We start from the raw sequence: 15,762 nt of genomic DNA on the forward strand, positions 1-15,762 counted from the left end.
TGGTGGAGAGGATAGAGGAGAATTATAGAGCCAATTAATGGATGGGTATTATTAGGAGGCCATGACTGAGAAGAGCCAATGGGGGGAATTTAGCCAGGACACCGGGGTTAGACCCCTACTCTTTTCGAGAAGTGTCCTGGGATTTTTAATGACCACAGAGATTCAGGACCTCGGTTTAACGTCTCATCCGAAGGATGGACTATTTAATAGTTTTGATGATCTAACTATTGTTCCAAAGTGTTGAAAATAGTTACAATACATAGAAGCAGGTGTGTCCAAACTTTTGACTGCTACTCTATGATTTCAAAGCATCTCCTCCCATTTTTTGCCTCCTTTCTTTGCCCTCCTCTAGAACTCATACACACCCATTTCTCTTTGTCCTGAACTCACTGATTCTTCTGCTCTCTAAGGAAATACAACATCCAACCTCAACCCATCTCACTGACCTCTCGTTCCTGAGGTAAGTTGGTCTGGAAGAGGATTTTACAGAAAGGAAGAGAGAGAGATGGTAAAAGACGGAGTTACAGAAAAGATATTGCTGTGAAACATTCCTTTAGTGTTTTTGAGCCACCAAATTGTGATCATGAAAAGCTTTGACAGGAAGGTTAGCAGAGCGAGAGATGTACTAATTCAAATGAAGAGATGTATCATTGTGGAAAATAGATGTTTCAACATCTCTGGGAAGTCTTTAAGCAAAAACTTAGCTTTAGTTGTCTGTGTAATAGAAATGTGACAGTTAATAAATTATGGAATAATTATTATAGTTTTGACTAAAGCATGATTGAATGATTGGTTTGATTGGTTGACAGACATTCCGAGATGTTGATTCATTTTATGAAATACATTAGTTCCAGGTTTGCTGAACACATTGCTGTTCCATATCACCTTGCCACATGCATTTGTGCAAAGTTGTTTCAAAGTTTTAGATTAACAGAACTTTGATTATGTAATTACAAGCCTAAATTACAAGGAGCGGTGCTAGATTGTGAATGTCTGACATTGTGCATTACCAACTTGGGGTGTGCATTTAAATTTCAATGTAATTTAATTTGTATATAATAATATTACATTAAAATGTAATATGTATTTGACATCTGTGGCTAAAAGTTGCGTTATTGAATTAATTTGGTGAGTTTGTAATACAGCGATGATTCATGACTTTCACTACTGTAATGACATAAATATCTGGCATAATTTCTTTTCCAGATTTCAAAACAGAGAAAGTAAAGCTATTCTTGCATTTGTCAGCAAAACCTGCTTCTAAATGTCTTGTTTTATGGACAGTATGGCCTCTCCTAATTGTAATTGTAAATGAAGGGAAAGTGGAAAAGGTGAAGTGAATTCAAACAATTCACTATGTTCGGAAATAACTGAATTTGATTGTCAAATGGAAGAGGGAAGTCGTGCGACTTGGTTTTTACAAGCTAATTCGTGTCTTCAGTTCCTGGTCTTGATGATGTGGTGGCAAGCAAACGTCTGTTTCCATGACTAAAAGGAAAAGGAACGCAAAGCACTTTACAAACAGAAAGTTCCCATGTTAGAATGAAATTTGGATGGACTGTGGAGATTTGAATATGCCTTGTCAACATTTTTGTTGACATTTGCATTGGGGTGCGAGCAGTCTAATTGAAAAACGAGCACTGTTCATGGTTTAGTGCAGATGAGAAACATCTACAAATAATATATATATATATATATATATATATATATATATCAACAGAAATGCTGGTTATATAGTTAAAAGACAATTGTCCAATATTTTCTGTGTCACATTTCTATGTTTAGTTTGACTGTTTCCTTTAAGGAACTAAGAATATGGATAAAACCGACGAAGCTGAATTGGACGATTTAGAAGAGGTGGTTTATTTGGAAGATATGGAGGATATAGAAGCTGAGAAAGCTGTGGAAGGTTTGGAAGCTGCCCCACCCTACCCAGGTCATCCATTAGATTATGGAGGAACAGAGGTGACCCACCAGCCTGGTTACCATTCATCTCCACACCCCACCATTAATGTGGGATACACAGCATACCCAGAGCCAGGGCTCAAAGCAGGAGTTAACAATCCAAACTTTCAAGCAGGTACGTTTCTAACCACAGCAGAACCAAAGTTAATGGGTTCCTCATTGGTTCCTGGTGGAAGTAAAGGGGTGAAAAGAGGTCAATTGTTTACGCCTCTGCTTCAGAGGACAAAAATGCCTTAAATTTTCCAGAATGTTCTGGGATTGTAGTATATTGGCCACTTACTAGTATTAATGGAAGGCAAAACAATTATTTAGTCCCACCAATTATTTTCTAGAATTACTTAAATCTAGGAGGTGTAACTTATAGCTTGCACCTCTCGATTTCAGTCAGAAAACCAAACCAAACCTGCTTACCTTAAATGAACTTGTTTAAAGGAACATGCAAAGTTGTGACAGGTAATTGGATGTAGTGGCAGGTGTGGGGGTGTATACAGATTTGCCTTTCATTTTGGTTCTGAAATTCTCATTAACGCATTGATGTAATGTGGCACACATTGAGTGTTCTAATGGAGTCTCATGACAGCTCATAATAATACAAGATGGCAAATTCGTAAGATGTTTTATGACTTGGCTTGTATGAAAAGGTACGACTTTTATTTCATAGAGACCAACCAATCAACAGTCAGAATTTCTAACCGATTTGATACAGGTGTAACATTTTAGCTAGCCTCCGATCCAACACATTATTTTAAGAAAGGAAACATCTGTGAACAAATTTGGTTACTTATTCCATATTTATGTATGCAATCACCTGTCAAAAAAGCTGTAATATATGCTTCCCTTGTCTCGTTCCAAACCTCGATGTTTTCTATATTTCTTGGTATCCAACCAAAGAGATAAGGGTTTGGATAAGACTTTATGGTTAGGTTTAGGTTTGGGGTTTTAGTTAGCGGTTAAACTTAGGCCACATCCACATGAAGTCGTATAAGTTTACAACCTCCATTTTCAGTTTCCTAATGTCATCTTTTTCCAAAGTATGCAGTTATAGACCTTATTCACAGTAGCCCCATCTTTGATTTTTGACGGGATTTACAACAACCATCTCTTCAATGGCATGCACTGTATGAAGCTATCAAAAAGCTCCTAGATCACACCTCACTGTCATGACTTGTCATGAGACCAGGTTGGAGTGTCCCTATGCCTCTGTTATGTTCCTTATGCCTATGTTTCTTATGTATCAGACACACGTGTGGATCTACAAGCATCACATGATACAGTGTTAGGATGCGAATTAGGGGCATAAGGTGGTATAAGGGTGAGGGGATATACTCATCATAGAGAGCATTTGAACAAAAATGTGGATATGCCAATGAATGTAAGATGTATCATCAATATTTTTGGTGTATTTCCTTTAAGAAAAAGACTAACTTTTAGAAAGATAGCAGGGGGGAAAAAAATCACCTAATGATCACAATGGTGATAATGCTAAATTTAATATATTGATAACTAGGGTTGATTATATCTGATTAATAATGTTTATAATTAAATGTAGAAAAATAAACAAACTTTTTCTACTGCCAATAAGAGGTATTAGAGCAGTGATTACCTCTTTAAATCTTTTTCTGAAGGCCCAAATCCAGGGATGTACCCTCCAGGTAAGTTACAGTCTTAATCAATCATGAACAGTTAATTAAGCATACTCCAAAAACAATATAATACCTCAGTATTTTATCTACTGTCAATCACAGGTATTATTGCAATAATTACAATTTTAAATCTTTTTCTGAAGGCCCAAACCCAGGAATGTACCTTCCAGGTAAGTTACAGTCTTTAACTATCAATCTCGAACAGTTCATTAAGCATACTCCAAAAACAACATAATACCTCAATATTTTATCTACTGTCAATCACAGGTATTACTGCAATAATTACAATTATCTTTAAATCTTTTTCTGAAGGCCCAAACCCAGGCATGTACCCTCAAGCCACCAGTAAGTTATTGATTTCAACTTTTATTAATCCCAAACGCCATGGTTACTTGCATAACCTCCATTCCCTGATGGAGGGAACGAGACGTTGTGTCGATGTAGTGACACTAGGGGTCACTCTTGGGAGCCAGAGTCACCTCTGGTCTTTGATAAAAGGCCAATGAAAATTGGCGAGTGGTATTTGCATGCCACTCCCCCGGACATACGGGTATAAAAGGAGCTGGTATGCAACCACTCATTCAGGTTTTATGCTGAGGAGCCGAAACAAGGTCCGGCCATTTCAGCGGGTAGTTCAGCATTGTGGCAGGAGGGACACAACGTCTCATTCCCTCCATCAGGGAACGGAGGTTATGCAAGTAACCATGACATTCCATATCTGTCATTCACTCGACGTTGTGTCGATGTAGTGACACTAGGGGTCCCTATACAAACTGGCTGAACTGTGTTACGTGAACTGGCGGTGTGTGACGGGTAGACAACTGTGTGTCTCGTAGCCAGTGCACCAGGCCGACACGTAACCTCCCCCAACATAGTTATGAGTGTCGAACGGCCCTTTGGGGACAAGTCGACTATCCAAAAGATAGAGACAGGCTAGCCCAGTCATGGTCTCTTTTCCCCTTCTTTTTTTTCACTCCCCCCCACAAAGGGGGACTATCCGACTGGGCTGACCAGGTCTAGTCGGGCGGTGTCCCTCCCAAAGGAAGGACACCGCAGAGACCACACCTCGCCCAGAGAGAGGGGGGGGATATTTAAGTGGAAAATATGTCACATGGTCTTGCCGACCATGTGGAGAAGTATCATGGTAGATCCTACCCAACAGGGGAGAAGTTACTACAAACATGGAGACTGTGGCAGAGGGGGCTCTGCCCAAGGAAGACGCAGTTTGCCAACAGGGAAACGAATTAGCTGAAGATATACATCGCATGGGGTTACCTTAGAGGGAACCGCCACATGCAGAGCACCTACCCCAGAACAGGGCTCTTAGTTAGCACGTGTACTGGGCCGGTAGCGAGTCTCTCCAAAAACTCGACTGCCACAGGGCTCGGAGGAAGTCAACCAGGGAACATAGTTTGTGAACATTACTGGGAATTAATGGTGCACGTCTTCAGCTCAGAGGAGGTGAAAGGCACTATGTGCAAGCGATACACCCGGCCGGCTATCCCGGGCTTATCCGATTGTATTGCGTGCCACTACCTGGGATGAAACTGGTTCCACCCGGAGGTTGTAGAACCTTGCAAAGGTGTTTGGTGTTGCCCAGCCCGCTGCTCTGCAAATGTCTGTTAGAGAGGCGCCCCTGGCCAGGGCCCAGGAGGCCGCTACACCCCTGGTAGAATGGGCTCATAGCCCTACCAGGGGCGGCACGTCCTGGGCTTGATATGCCATAGCTATGGGATCAATGAGCCAGTGGGCGATCCTCTGCTTGGAGACAGCGCTTCCTTTCCACTGTGCACCAAAGCAGACAAAGAGCTGCTCAGAGATCCTAAAGCTCTGCATGCGATCCAAATAGATGCATAAATCGCGCACCGGACACATCAATGACAGGGCTGGGTCTGCCTCCTCCTGGGGCAGCACTTGCAGGTTCACCACCTGGTCCCTAAAAGGGGTAGTGAGAACCTTAGGCACATAGCCCAGTCCGGGTCTCAAGATCACGTGAGAGTAGCCCGGACCGAACTCCAGGCATGTTTCGCTGACAGAGAACGCTTGCAGGTCTCCTACCCTCTTGATGGAAGTGAGCGTAGTCAGGAAGAGAGTCTTCAAGGAGACTGACTGCAAAGGCTCAAAGAGGGCTCCTTATAGACCCTGAAGAACTACAGAGAGGCCCATGTCTGGAGGGGTTCAGCCTCCTGGCACCTCTCAGGAAACTGATGATCAGGTCGTGCTTCCCTAAGGACTTACCGTCCACTGTGTCATGGTGTGCTGCTATAGCAGCAACATACACCTTCAAGGTGGAAGGGGTGAGCCGCCCTTCCAACCTCTCCTGCAGGAAGAAAAGCACCGATCCGACTGCGCATCTCTGGGGGTCTTCCCGTCGGGAAGCGAACAGATGCCACTTAAAGGTATACAGGCGCCTTGTAGAGGGGGCCCTAGCCTGAGTGATCATGGGTGGTAGACCGCTTAGGTCTTCCACGTCCCGTCCAGGGGCCAGACATGGAGATTCCAGAGGTCTGGTCGCGGGTGCCAGATGGTGCCCCGTCCCTGAGAAAGAAGGTCCTTCCTCAGGGGAATTCGCCAGGAGGGGGGGCTGTCACGAGGAGCGTGAGGTCCGAGAACCACGTCTGGGTGGGCCAGTAGGGTGCTACCAGGACGACCTGCTCCTCGTCCTCCCTGACCTTGCACAGAGTCTGTGCAAGTAGGCTCACTGGGGGAAACGCATATTTGCGTAGGCCAGGAGGCCAGCTGTGTGCCAGTGCATCTATGCCTAGAGGTGCCTCGGTCAGGGCGTACCAGAGCGGGCAGTGGGAGGATCCTTGGGAGGCAAACAGGTCTACCTGTGCCTGTCCGAACTGACTCCAAATCAGCTGGACCACCTGAGGGTGGATTCTCCACGCTCCCCTAAGGGTAACCTGTCGTGACAGTGCATCCACTGCAGTGTTGAGGTCGCCCGGGATGTGAGTGGCTCGCAGCGACTTGAAGTGCTGCTGACTCCAGAGGAGGAGACGGCGGGCATGTTGTGACATGCAACGAGAGCGCAGACCACCTTGGCGATTGACATATGCTACCGTTGCCATGTTGTCTGTCCGAACTAACATGTGCTTGCCCTGGATCAACGGCCAGAACCTCCACAGGGTGAGCAGAATTGCCAACAACTCGAGGCAGTTGATGTGCCAACACAGCCGCGGGCCCATCCATAAGCCGGCGGCTGCATGCCCATTGCAAACAGCGTCCCAGCCCGTTTTGGAGGCGTCTGTCGTGACCACAACGCACCTGGAGACCTGCTCTAGGGGAACACCTGCCCGTAGAAATGAGGGCTGAAGAGACGGTGACAGACCGGCGTGATGGCCAAGCAATGTGTCCCGCTGTGCCATGCCCATCTCGGGACTCGAGTCTGAAGCCAGTGCTGAAGTGGTCTCATATGCATCAACCCGAGTGGGGTGGCCACCGCTGAGGATGTCATATGCCCCAGGAGCCTCTGAAAGAGTTTCAGTGGAACCGCTGTTTTCTGTTTGAATGCCTTCAAACAGGTCAGCACCGACTGTGCGTGCTCTTTCGTGAGGTGCGCCGTCAACGAGACTGAGTCCAACTCCAAACCGAGAAAAGAGATGCTCTGAACCGGGAGGAGCTTGCTCTTTTCCCAGTTGACCTGAAGCCCTAGTCGGCTGAGGTACGGGAGCACCAGGTCCCTGTGCAGCCTGGGATGGGGGAGGAAGAGGCCTGTCCTCGAAACCTGTGGAGACTGTCACAACAGGGGCGGATGTGTGCCACAGCTGGGCACGCAGGGGTGGGGAGACTGCCGCTGGAGCGCCAATCCTGCAAGGGAAAAAAGGTGGACGGTGGTCATGATGATGACTGTGCACACCGGGTATGTGACCCAGGGAAGGAGGAAACCGCTCTTTTGCTGAACTGTTGGGTACCGCAGCCACTTGGGCATGCGGTGAAGGCAACAAAAGATTCTCCATCCGGCCCTCCACCGGGGGATGGAGTGGTCTTACTACCAGCTCCAATGCAGGGGGTTTTGCCGACCCTGGGTCGCCTGTCTCAGGGGTGCATTGACAACCTTTGTGGGTTCTTGGCGGACAGCCATGGGACGGGTGGCGTCTGCTTCCTGCGGTGGGCTCCACACTGGGGCCGGGCTGAAGGGGCAGGCTGTGGCGGAGCCGGTGCAGTCACCGCAGGGGGACACCCTTGGCGACGAGCAGATGGGGTGTCGGATCTTGAGCCGTGCCGGGGCAGGATATGCCGGATAGCCTCCGTCTGCTGCTTCACCGTCGAGAACTGCTGGGCACAGTCCTCGACGGTGTTGCCAAATAGGCCAGCCTGGAAGATGGGTGCAGCAAGGAACCGTGTCTTGTCGGCCTCACCCATATTGACCAAAGGTGGCGCTCCTGGACCACTAATGTTGACATCGTCCGCCCGAGAGACCGCGCCGTGACCTTCGTCGCTCGGAGAGCGAGGTCGGTCGCCGAGCGCAGTTCCTGCATCAGATCTGGGGCAGAACTTCCCTTGTGCAGTTCTTTTAGTGCCTTGGCTTGGTGGACCTGCAGGAGAGCCATGGCGTGCAGGGCAGAGGCGGCTTGTCCAGCAGCACTGTAGGCTTTGGCCGTCAGAGACGATGTTAACCTACAGGGCTTGGACAAGAGCTTTGGGCATCCACGCTAGGTGGCGGCGCTCTGTGGGCATAGGTGTACCGCGAGCACTTTATCCTCCGGGGGAATCGCCGTATAGCTCCTGGCCGCCCTGCCATCGAGGGTAGTGAGGGCGGGGGAACTGAGAAATCGGGACCAGGCAGTAAAAGGTGCCTCCCACGATTTTGACAGCTCCTCATGCACTTCCAGGAAGAAAAGCACTGGGGCAGGGCCTAGCTGCTTTGAGCGGTGACACGAGCCCAGGAACCAATCATCGAGCCACGTGGGTTCAGGGGAGAGTGGAGGGTTCCACTCTTGCCCGACGCTCACGGCTGCCCGGGAAAGCATGTCCGTCATCTCTGCATCAGCCTGTGACTGGGCAATCATCCCCAAAGGGGGGAGCCCAGCTGAGGCTTCTGTGTCCGACTGGACAAGCCCGCTCTCCGATGCTGCACTTGAGAGCTCATCAGCTTTGCGGGCTCCGAACAAGAGGTCGAACTCGCCGTGAGACGAGCCGGTGGACTCATGCGGAAGCCTAATCGGGGCAGACGAGCGTGCTGGGGAATGGGAGGTCCGCGGGGGGATACCCGGTGGAGGCAGTCCCATTGGGGTCCCCAAATCTCCCCCAGTGCTAGCCGCGCTGGCCTCAAACCTGTAGGTAGAAGGACTGAGGCGGGGAGCTGCTGGGGTGGCTTGCTTACGAAAGCAAGCCGCGACCGCAACGTTGCCATGGTCATGCTCTTGCAGTGAGAACATGAACCATCCACGAACGCTGCCTCCGTGTGGGTCATGCCCAGACACGAAAGACAGTGATCGTGACCGTCTGAAGTTGAGAGGTAACGACCGCAACCAGGAATAACACACAATTGGAAAGTCATCTTTAAAAAGACGCGTCTTTAAAAAGACATTCCGTGTGTGCTGCTCTTTTAGAGGAATATACTCTTTCAGGAAAATATACTCTCTTTTTTTTCTGCCGAAGCGCCCAGGGGCATTCTCTGCAGTGCACCAGTGCAGAGGAGGGAGAAGCCGCTGAAATGCGCCGTCAGATCCAGCAGAGGTGAATGAAAATTCAGCTCAGTGAGCATGACCGTTCGGCTCCGAAGAGAAAATCTGAATGAGTGGTTGCATACCAGCTCCTTTTATACCCGTATGTCTGGGGGAGTGGCATGCAAATACCACTCGCCAATTTTCATTGGCCTTTTATCAAAGACCAGAGGTGTCTCGGGCTCCCAAGAGTGACCCCTAGTGTCACTACATCGACACAACGTCGAGTGAGTGACAGATAGGGAACAGCTAGTTCAGTAAGAAAGTGCCAGAAATTTCTTAATACTAATTACTAAGTTCTTCATCTATTGTCATTCACAGATATTAGTGAAATAATCACCTTTTAAATCTTTTACTAAAGGTCCAACCCCAGGGATGTACCCTCAAGCCACCAGTAAGTTACAGTTTTGAACAAGTTGGCAAGCTCCAAAAACACCTTAATGCAAACGCTAATGCTAATGCTGCATTCCATTCAAAGTCGGATATGGGATATTTATACTTAATATCTCAGATTTCCGACCATGTGTGCGTTCCACTGGCCAATTCTAAGGCTACATATGATTAGACAAAATGGCAGCACTGCTGTTAGCTTTGCAGTCGTTTGATTGTCAACAAAGAAGTCTCCTAGCAATCATATTGCAGAAAATAAGACATTTCGACTCACTGATACATTGGATTTGTTGAAAATGTAACGTTTATCATTAACATCAGAAATCAGTGTTGAGGATTTCCGCACAAACTTGGAAGTCTGACTTCAAATGGCGTTCTATTGCACTTTTCCAAGTAGAAATTTGGAAATTCCGAATTTGGAACATGTGTGTGTGTGTGTATTACAGATGTAACAACCACAGTGATGCTCCCGAGCCTGCGTGATTTACCTGGCCAAACCATGTGCCCTCACTGTAAGCACCAGGTGATCACTATCACAGATTATTACAGTGGACTCATGACCTGGCTGGCCTGCGGATGTCTCGCCCTTATTGGGTAAAATTCAACCTCTTTTCTCCTTTAACCTCCTGAGACCCAAGTGTGACTGCTGTGTGCATTTTTTGGCTACTAAGCATGCCAAAAAAAAAAAAAAAAAAAAAAAAAATTCAAGAGCAAATAGTTTTCATAAAAATGTATGTCCACATATGTGGACAGTGAGACTAAGTTGTGAAATTTTAAATCATACCAAGCTATAGAAAGTCTGATTTTTTTAATCAAATTGTTATTATATTTCCAAGAGTGTTGGTTATTTGCCTTTTTGAGACATTACAGATTTTACATCAGAAATTAGCATAATTCATTCTGATTCAAAGTAATATCCAGCATCATGCAATCACTAACAATCATGTTAAAATAAAATTTAGCATTATAAAATTCTGAATCTATGTACTGATTATCATTGTCACATGTCTGTCAAACATGTTGAGTGATCCAAACATCATCTGCAGCCTGAAACTGAACTTTAAATAGGAATAGATAATGAAAAATACTTTCTGTTTTCCCACACGTAATCCATTTTGATCGACTCTTCTCAGTAGCTTCAATACAAACCGGAGGTTAAGAGACAAACATGGAAGCGTTGAGCGCTGAAAGGGGTGGGGCTGAATAAGGTTGATAGGATGCTCCCTTGCTCCCTATTTAGTGAATGACTTAACCTCCAGTGTGCTGTTTGTCTGCACTGGTCTCAGAACAGTTCAAAAAGCACCTTATTTTCATCCTAACTCCATATAAAGCCTCTGAAAGCAACATTTTCTAGCTTTTGGATGCATCCATTGATTCTCAATGTGATAATGCACAGTGAATATCAGATTTCAAAGGGAAAAAATGTGCTGAAGTACACATTAGTGTTCATCGTGTTTATCAGTGTGGCATTTCACGATAAATCGCTCAAATTTTAAAAATGGCATATCGAATGAAATTAGAGACTCTAACCTTGTGACTCAAACAGGTTTCAATGTAAAAACTTAATGAGGTTTCTTACCAGATGTAGTTTTGTTGGCGTTTCTCCCAAAGACAAACTCTGCTGTGGTTGGCGCCATGTTGTTCTGTCACATGACTTTAACCCTTTACTGACAGCACAGAGTCTCCTGAACTGAGATCAGCTGGTTTAAATTAATATAAATTTTGCGTTGCGTATAGTGAAGCCAAAATACGTCCATGCATGCTGCATTTTTACTTGCCCTGCCAACATTTTGTCTGGTCCAACCAAACAAAAAAGTTGTTTAAGCACCATACTTTTATGTGTCAGAAGAATTATTTAATGCAAAGTTATTAAATAAATAAATAAATAATAATGATAATAATAATAAACAGATTATATTTCATGAAGTAAACTATTTTTAATTTGCGATATTAGAAGGAAATTATACAGCTATACTATGAATCCATGACAGCTATAAATTCATAAACACTGAAAAACAATGATGACATATAAACATTCCCTAAACATTATAGGGGCAAGGCCATGGGAATTAAGCCCTGGTGTCAAGATGATGGCTGTTCTTTTCTTTAGTCAGTGTTTTTTAAATAGTATTTTTTTTTTTTATAAACACATTAAAACATTTTGGATATGTTTTCCTAAAAACTGTATGTTTGAGGAAGTCTTGAGAAATAATTTACAACACTGAATACTGTCATAATTATTTATAAATCATGAGGGCCTTCATCTCAACAACCCCTGAACGCCAAGCCCCGTTTGGACTATTTTAACTATTGGAGCATCTAGCCACGCTATTAGTTTGGGCTTTTGAACCTAAAATGTGGATATGTTCTTGTCTGGTGTGCGAAAATAAATAAATAAATACATCCCCTTCCTAATATGCATCCTCTGACATACCATCAGTAAAATCGCAACCCTGTATCAATGAGCCATGTGATGACGTAAACCACTATACAGACAGGATTCATTTTATGTGGGGCAATGTAATGATTGCCAGAGCTTCTCATTGATTTTAATCCCTTCCAAAACGAGCACATCAGTATTTGTATTTTTAACTGTATTTTTTCTGACTTTTTCCGGTAACACGCGTGACAATAAAGATTACAGTGTTTTTATCTTCTATAAAATGCCCAAAAAATAACCCAGGTAAATGTGGCCCACTGCGAATTGACATGCTGGTAAAAAGCCAGTGAATCTGTGCTGTCTGTGAGCACTTTATTGTTTCTGAAGTTCTCTGTGTCTAAAGTCATTGGTCAAAGACACCAGAAAATGAAAAGACAAGAAAAACATGCATCAACCCATGGACGCAACAGCCAGCATTAACTATTTAAAGAGAAAGGATCATATTTTCTTTTGGTTAGGAAAAGTGTAGTCCTGCATTTTGGGATATATTTTCCATAATTAGGCAACAAATAAAATTACATAACTTGAATGTATTGTTCAACTTTTGTTTTTTAATTCAAGAGAGTAATAGAGCATTGCAATCTGTTGTAATTGGTCAAATATCCCAATACATTTCTTCTAATAATCCCATTATGCACAAGTTTAATATTTTCTCCATAATTAATCAGAACAGCTAAATACATTTCCTCATAGATCAATAACGTGAAACGGCAGTGTAAAAGCAGTATACACACCTATAGAAATGGCTTAATCTTGTGTGAACTGACGATAAGAGACATCCGCTTTAAAATGTCATGAAAAATAATCTAAACTGATAATTTTAGCCATAGTTAAATATGTTATACATCTTTAATTAATCGATTTCTTTATTTAATTTTGTAATTGACAGCTTATTGTTTTGTTTTTGCCATGGTCATATGTTCACCCAACATGTACATGCAAAAATGCACCTCCCACTACAGCACCCCCAACATAAATCATCTTCCCACGGCCCTGTATAGGGGTAAGGTCATAAACAGTTTGAGCATTAACCGATCGGCACATGTAGATTTTTGCTCATTACCCTGATTTTGTGTCGCGCTTAAAAACCTTTACCGGCATCCTTACCGGCTTATCCAGTTTGTGCAAGTGTTATGTGCAAGTGTTGTTGTGCACATGACTGTTTATGTTTCGACATCAAAAGCAGAGAATAACCTGATGATTTTAAATCTCATGTAAACACATTTTACTTGCATTGTTTGATTTTTTAAATAATACCATCATACCACTGTCTCCTAAGATGATTCGCAATATGTTTTCCTCTTTTGTAAGTCGCTTTGGATAAAAGCGTCTGCCAAATGAATAAATGTAAATGTAAATGTAAATAAGCTGATTTTTAGTAGTTATCAGCATGTTGGTGTGCATGTAAACTCGATCACTGGTGATGCGACAACAGATGCGGAGTGGAGACAACTCATTTCAGAGTTGAGGGCTCTTGGCCGGTGGATGTACGATCTCCGTCTGGATGCACAAATGAAATCTTTAGAGCCTGTTTTGGGATAGAAACAAAAATGATATTAGTAGAATAATTTTAGTGTGTGTACACGAGTGGTGCGTGGCGAAGTGGGCTAAAGCACATAACTGGTAACTCCCCACAGCCATCACCATTGTGTCCTTGAGCAAGACACTTAACTCTAGGTTGCTCCGGGGGGATTGTCCCTGTAATAAGTGCACTGTAAGTCGCTTTGGATAAAAGTGTCTGCCAAATGCATAAATGTAAATGTAGTGCAAAACTGTGATTCTGGTTCAGTGTGACTCAAAATGATGCGAGACAAAATGACACATGTACATGATCAAAAAATGTAAGCACTGGCCTAAAACACTCATACTAACTTTCGGCCATCCTTATCATTAAGCACTTGTAATTGTCAGACAAAAAGAAAGTGTCGTTGAATTGAGAGCTTCATTCTCAATGACACACCATAAGTCACTTAATGTAAAGCACATCCCAGGATTTTGTCATGTAAACCTACAAGCAGACACATGGAAGAGGGTCTTAAAGAGCAGTAGTATATGCTGGAATAGTGCAAGTCAATTAGGTAAATAGAAAAACATGATTTAGAAGTTGGTTGATTATCATTTCTCTTATACAGGTGCTGGCCCTGTTGTATAGCGCCATTCTGGATGGATTCTTGTAAAGATGTGGAGCATCGCTGCCCTAATTGCAACAACATCCTCTCATTCTACAAACGCCTGTGATGTGGAAAACACCTATGCCACTCTGTACAACATCTTTCTAGCTCTAGGTCTGATTTTAATGGGATCTAATGGGTAGAAGACATAGGAATGTGTTGGAATTTAATTTCACATAGGTTGTAATGTACAAAAGAAATCCTAATGCCAGGCTTAAAAAATGAGTGATATATTTTACCGCTTAACTGAATGCAACAATTGTGACACAAGTAGTATAACTCATGATAAGTGTTCACATGGTATGAAATATTTATAAAAATTATGGCCTGGATTCATTGTGCTTATAGTAAAAATACAGTCCTTAATTTTACATGTGAAGGATGTATAGCTATAAAACTTTAAATAGACATACACTGTAGGCAACTTGTGAGCTTGAAATACATGAAAACTGCTTTGTAAGTAAAAATCTAAAACATTGTAAATAGCCATTTTAAAGCTTATATTCAAGTTCTGTAAAATTTAGATTGCTGTTGTAGATATTGTAGTGTAAATTTGAATGTCTCTTAAACTACAAAATGTTTTAAGTTCACAGGCACCTAACTTAGTTGGGCAGTCGGATAATATTCCATTTTATTGCTATTCCAGGCTATTCTACAGTAATTCTCAATTCATAACTCTAAATGTCAAGTCTCAACCTTTCATAATTAGACTCCCTTAAATTAACGGTCTCAGGGTTAACTACTGTTATTATCATTAAAATGAATCTCATTAGATTGTTTAAAGACATCAAGCTAAATATAGTGAAGCGAGTTCATCCTAGAATGAATGTGTCTTGCTGAAGCTAACTGCTTTACTCAACAGTACTTTTGTTATTGCGGAGCTACATTTAATTATTTGTTGCTTGATTTCCTGTAATTTAGTAGACTCTTTTTTTTTATCCCCAAAGAGATTTACAGGATACTGGTTGGTACTGGGGACAGTATCTATTAAATAACCTTGGATTGAATTCTTTGCTCATGGGCAAAATAGTTGCTGAGAGTATGGAGAGTAATTCTCTTCCTAAATGTGCACTTTGAAAGAAGCTTCTGCTCTGTATGTATATGTAAAATAGTTATATTAAAATTAAAGGTGGAATTTTGGGTGGACTTTTTTATTCATTGTTTTAAAATGGTTCTTTCAATAACCTAGCCTGACTAAATACTTTCACTACATTAAAGTCATAATTTTCTCACTGGACTAGACTATTTATCTTCAGGAGCTTAAACCCATAAATATATATCTTTATATTCTTCAGACATCTCCCGACCTCCTCACACACATGCTTTTGACATGCACATCCACTGTTGTTATTCCCATATTAGTCTCCTGTTGTTTAGCAGTGATTATATCTTGTTCTAGTGCTTACTCGTGACCGCAAAGGCTTAATAGTGAGTGTTGCCACCTTGTGGATCCACTAATTAGTGCAAATAATTTCAGGTGCAAC

General features: G+C 43.2%; 1 protein-coding gene across 2 annotated transcripts; it reads left to right on the forward strand.

Annotated features, from left to right (window-relative positions):
• The first annotated feature begins 373 nt into the window (after nucleotides 1-373).
• On the forward strand, nucleotides 374-15,418 carry LOC127452014 (lipopolysaccharide-induced tumor necrosis factor-alpha factor homolog). 2 transcript variants are annotated; one of them, XM_051717138.1, is made up of 8 exons: nucleotides 374-460; nucleotides 1,805-2,080; nucleotides 3,591-3,617; nucleotides 3,752-3,778; nucleotides 3,921-3,953; nucleotides 9,639-9,671; nucleotides 10,114-10,261; nucleotides 14,240-15,418. In XM_051717138.1, the coding sequence occupies exons 2-8, from the start codon at nucleotides 1,816-1,818 to the stop codon at nucleotides 14,343-14,345; spliced, it is 639 nt and encodes a 212-aa protein (XP_051573098.1). In that variant the 5' UTR covers nucleotides 374-460; nucleotides 1,805-1,815; the 3' UTR covers nucleotides 14,346-15,418. The 2 variants fall into 2 exon arrangements, with proteins under 2 accessions (XP_051573098.1, XP_051573099.1); XM_051717139.1 differs by lacking the exon at nucleotides 9,639-9,671.
• The last annotated feature ends 344 nt before the right edge of the window (nucleotides 15,419-15,762 follow it).

The sequence above is a fragment of the Myxocyprinus asiaticus genome, chromosome 14 (genome assembly GCF_019703515.2).
Source record: "Myxocyprinus asiaticus isolate MX2 ecotype Aquarium Trade chromosome 14, UBuf_Myxa_2, whole genome shotgun sequence".
NCBI classification, from domain to species: domain Eukaryota; kingdom Metazoa; phylum Chordata; class Actinopteri; order Cypriniformes; family Catostomidae; genus Myxocyprinus; species Myxocyprinus asiaticus.

Coding starts and splice junctions, on each gene's coding strand:
- LOC127452014 (XM_051717138.1), top strand. CDS start 1,816: ATGGATAAAACCGACGAAGCTGAATTGGACGATTTAGAAGAGGTGGTT. Junction 3,618..3,751: donor TCCAGGGATGTACCCTCCAG/GTAAGTTACAGT, acceptor CTTTTTCTGAAG/GCCCAAACCCAGGAATGTAC. Junction 9,672..10,113: donor GATGTACCCTCAAGCCACCA/GTAAGTTACAGT, acceptor TGTGTATTACAG/ATGTAACAACCACAGTGATG.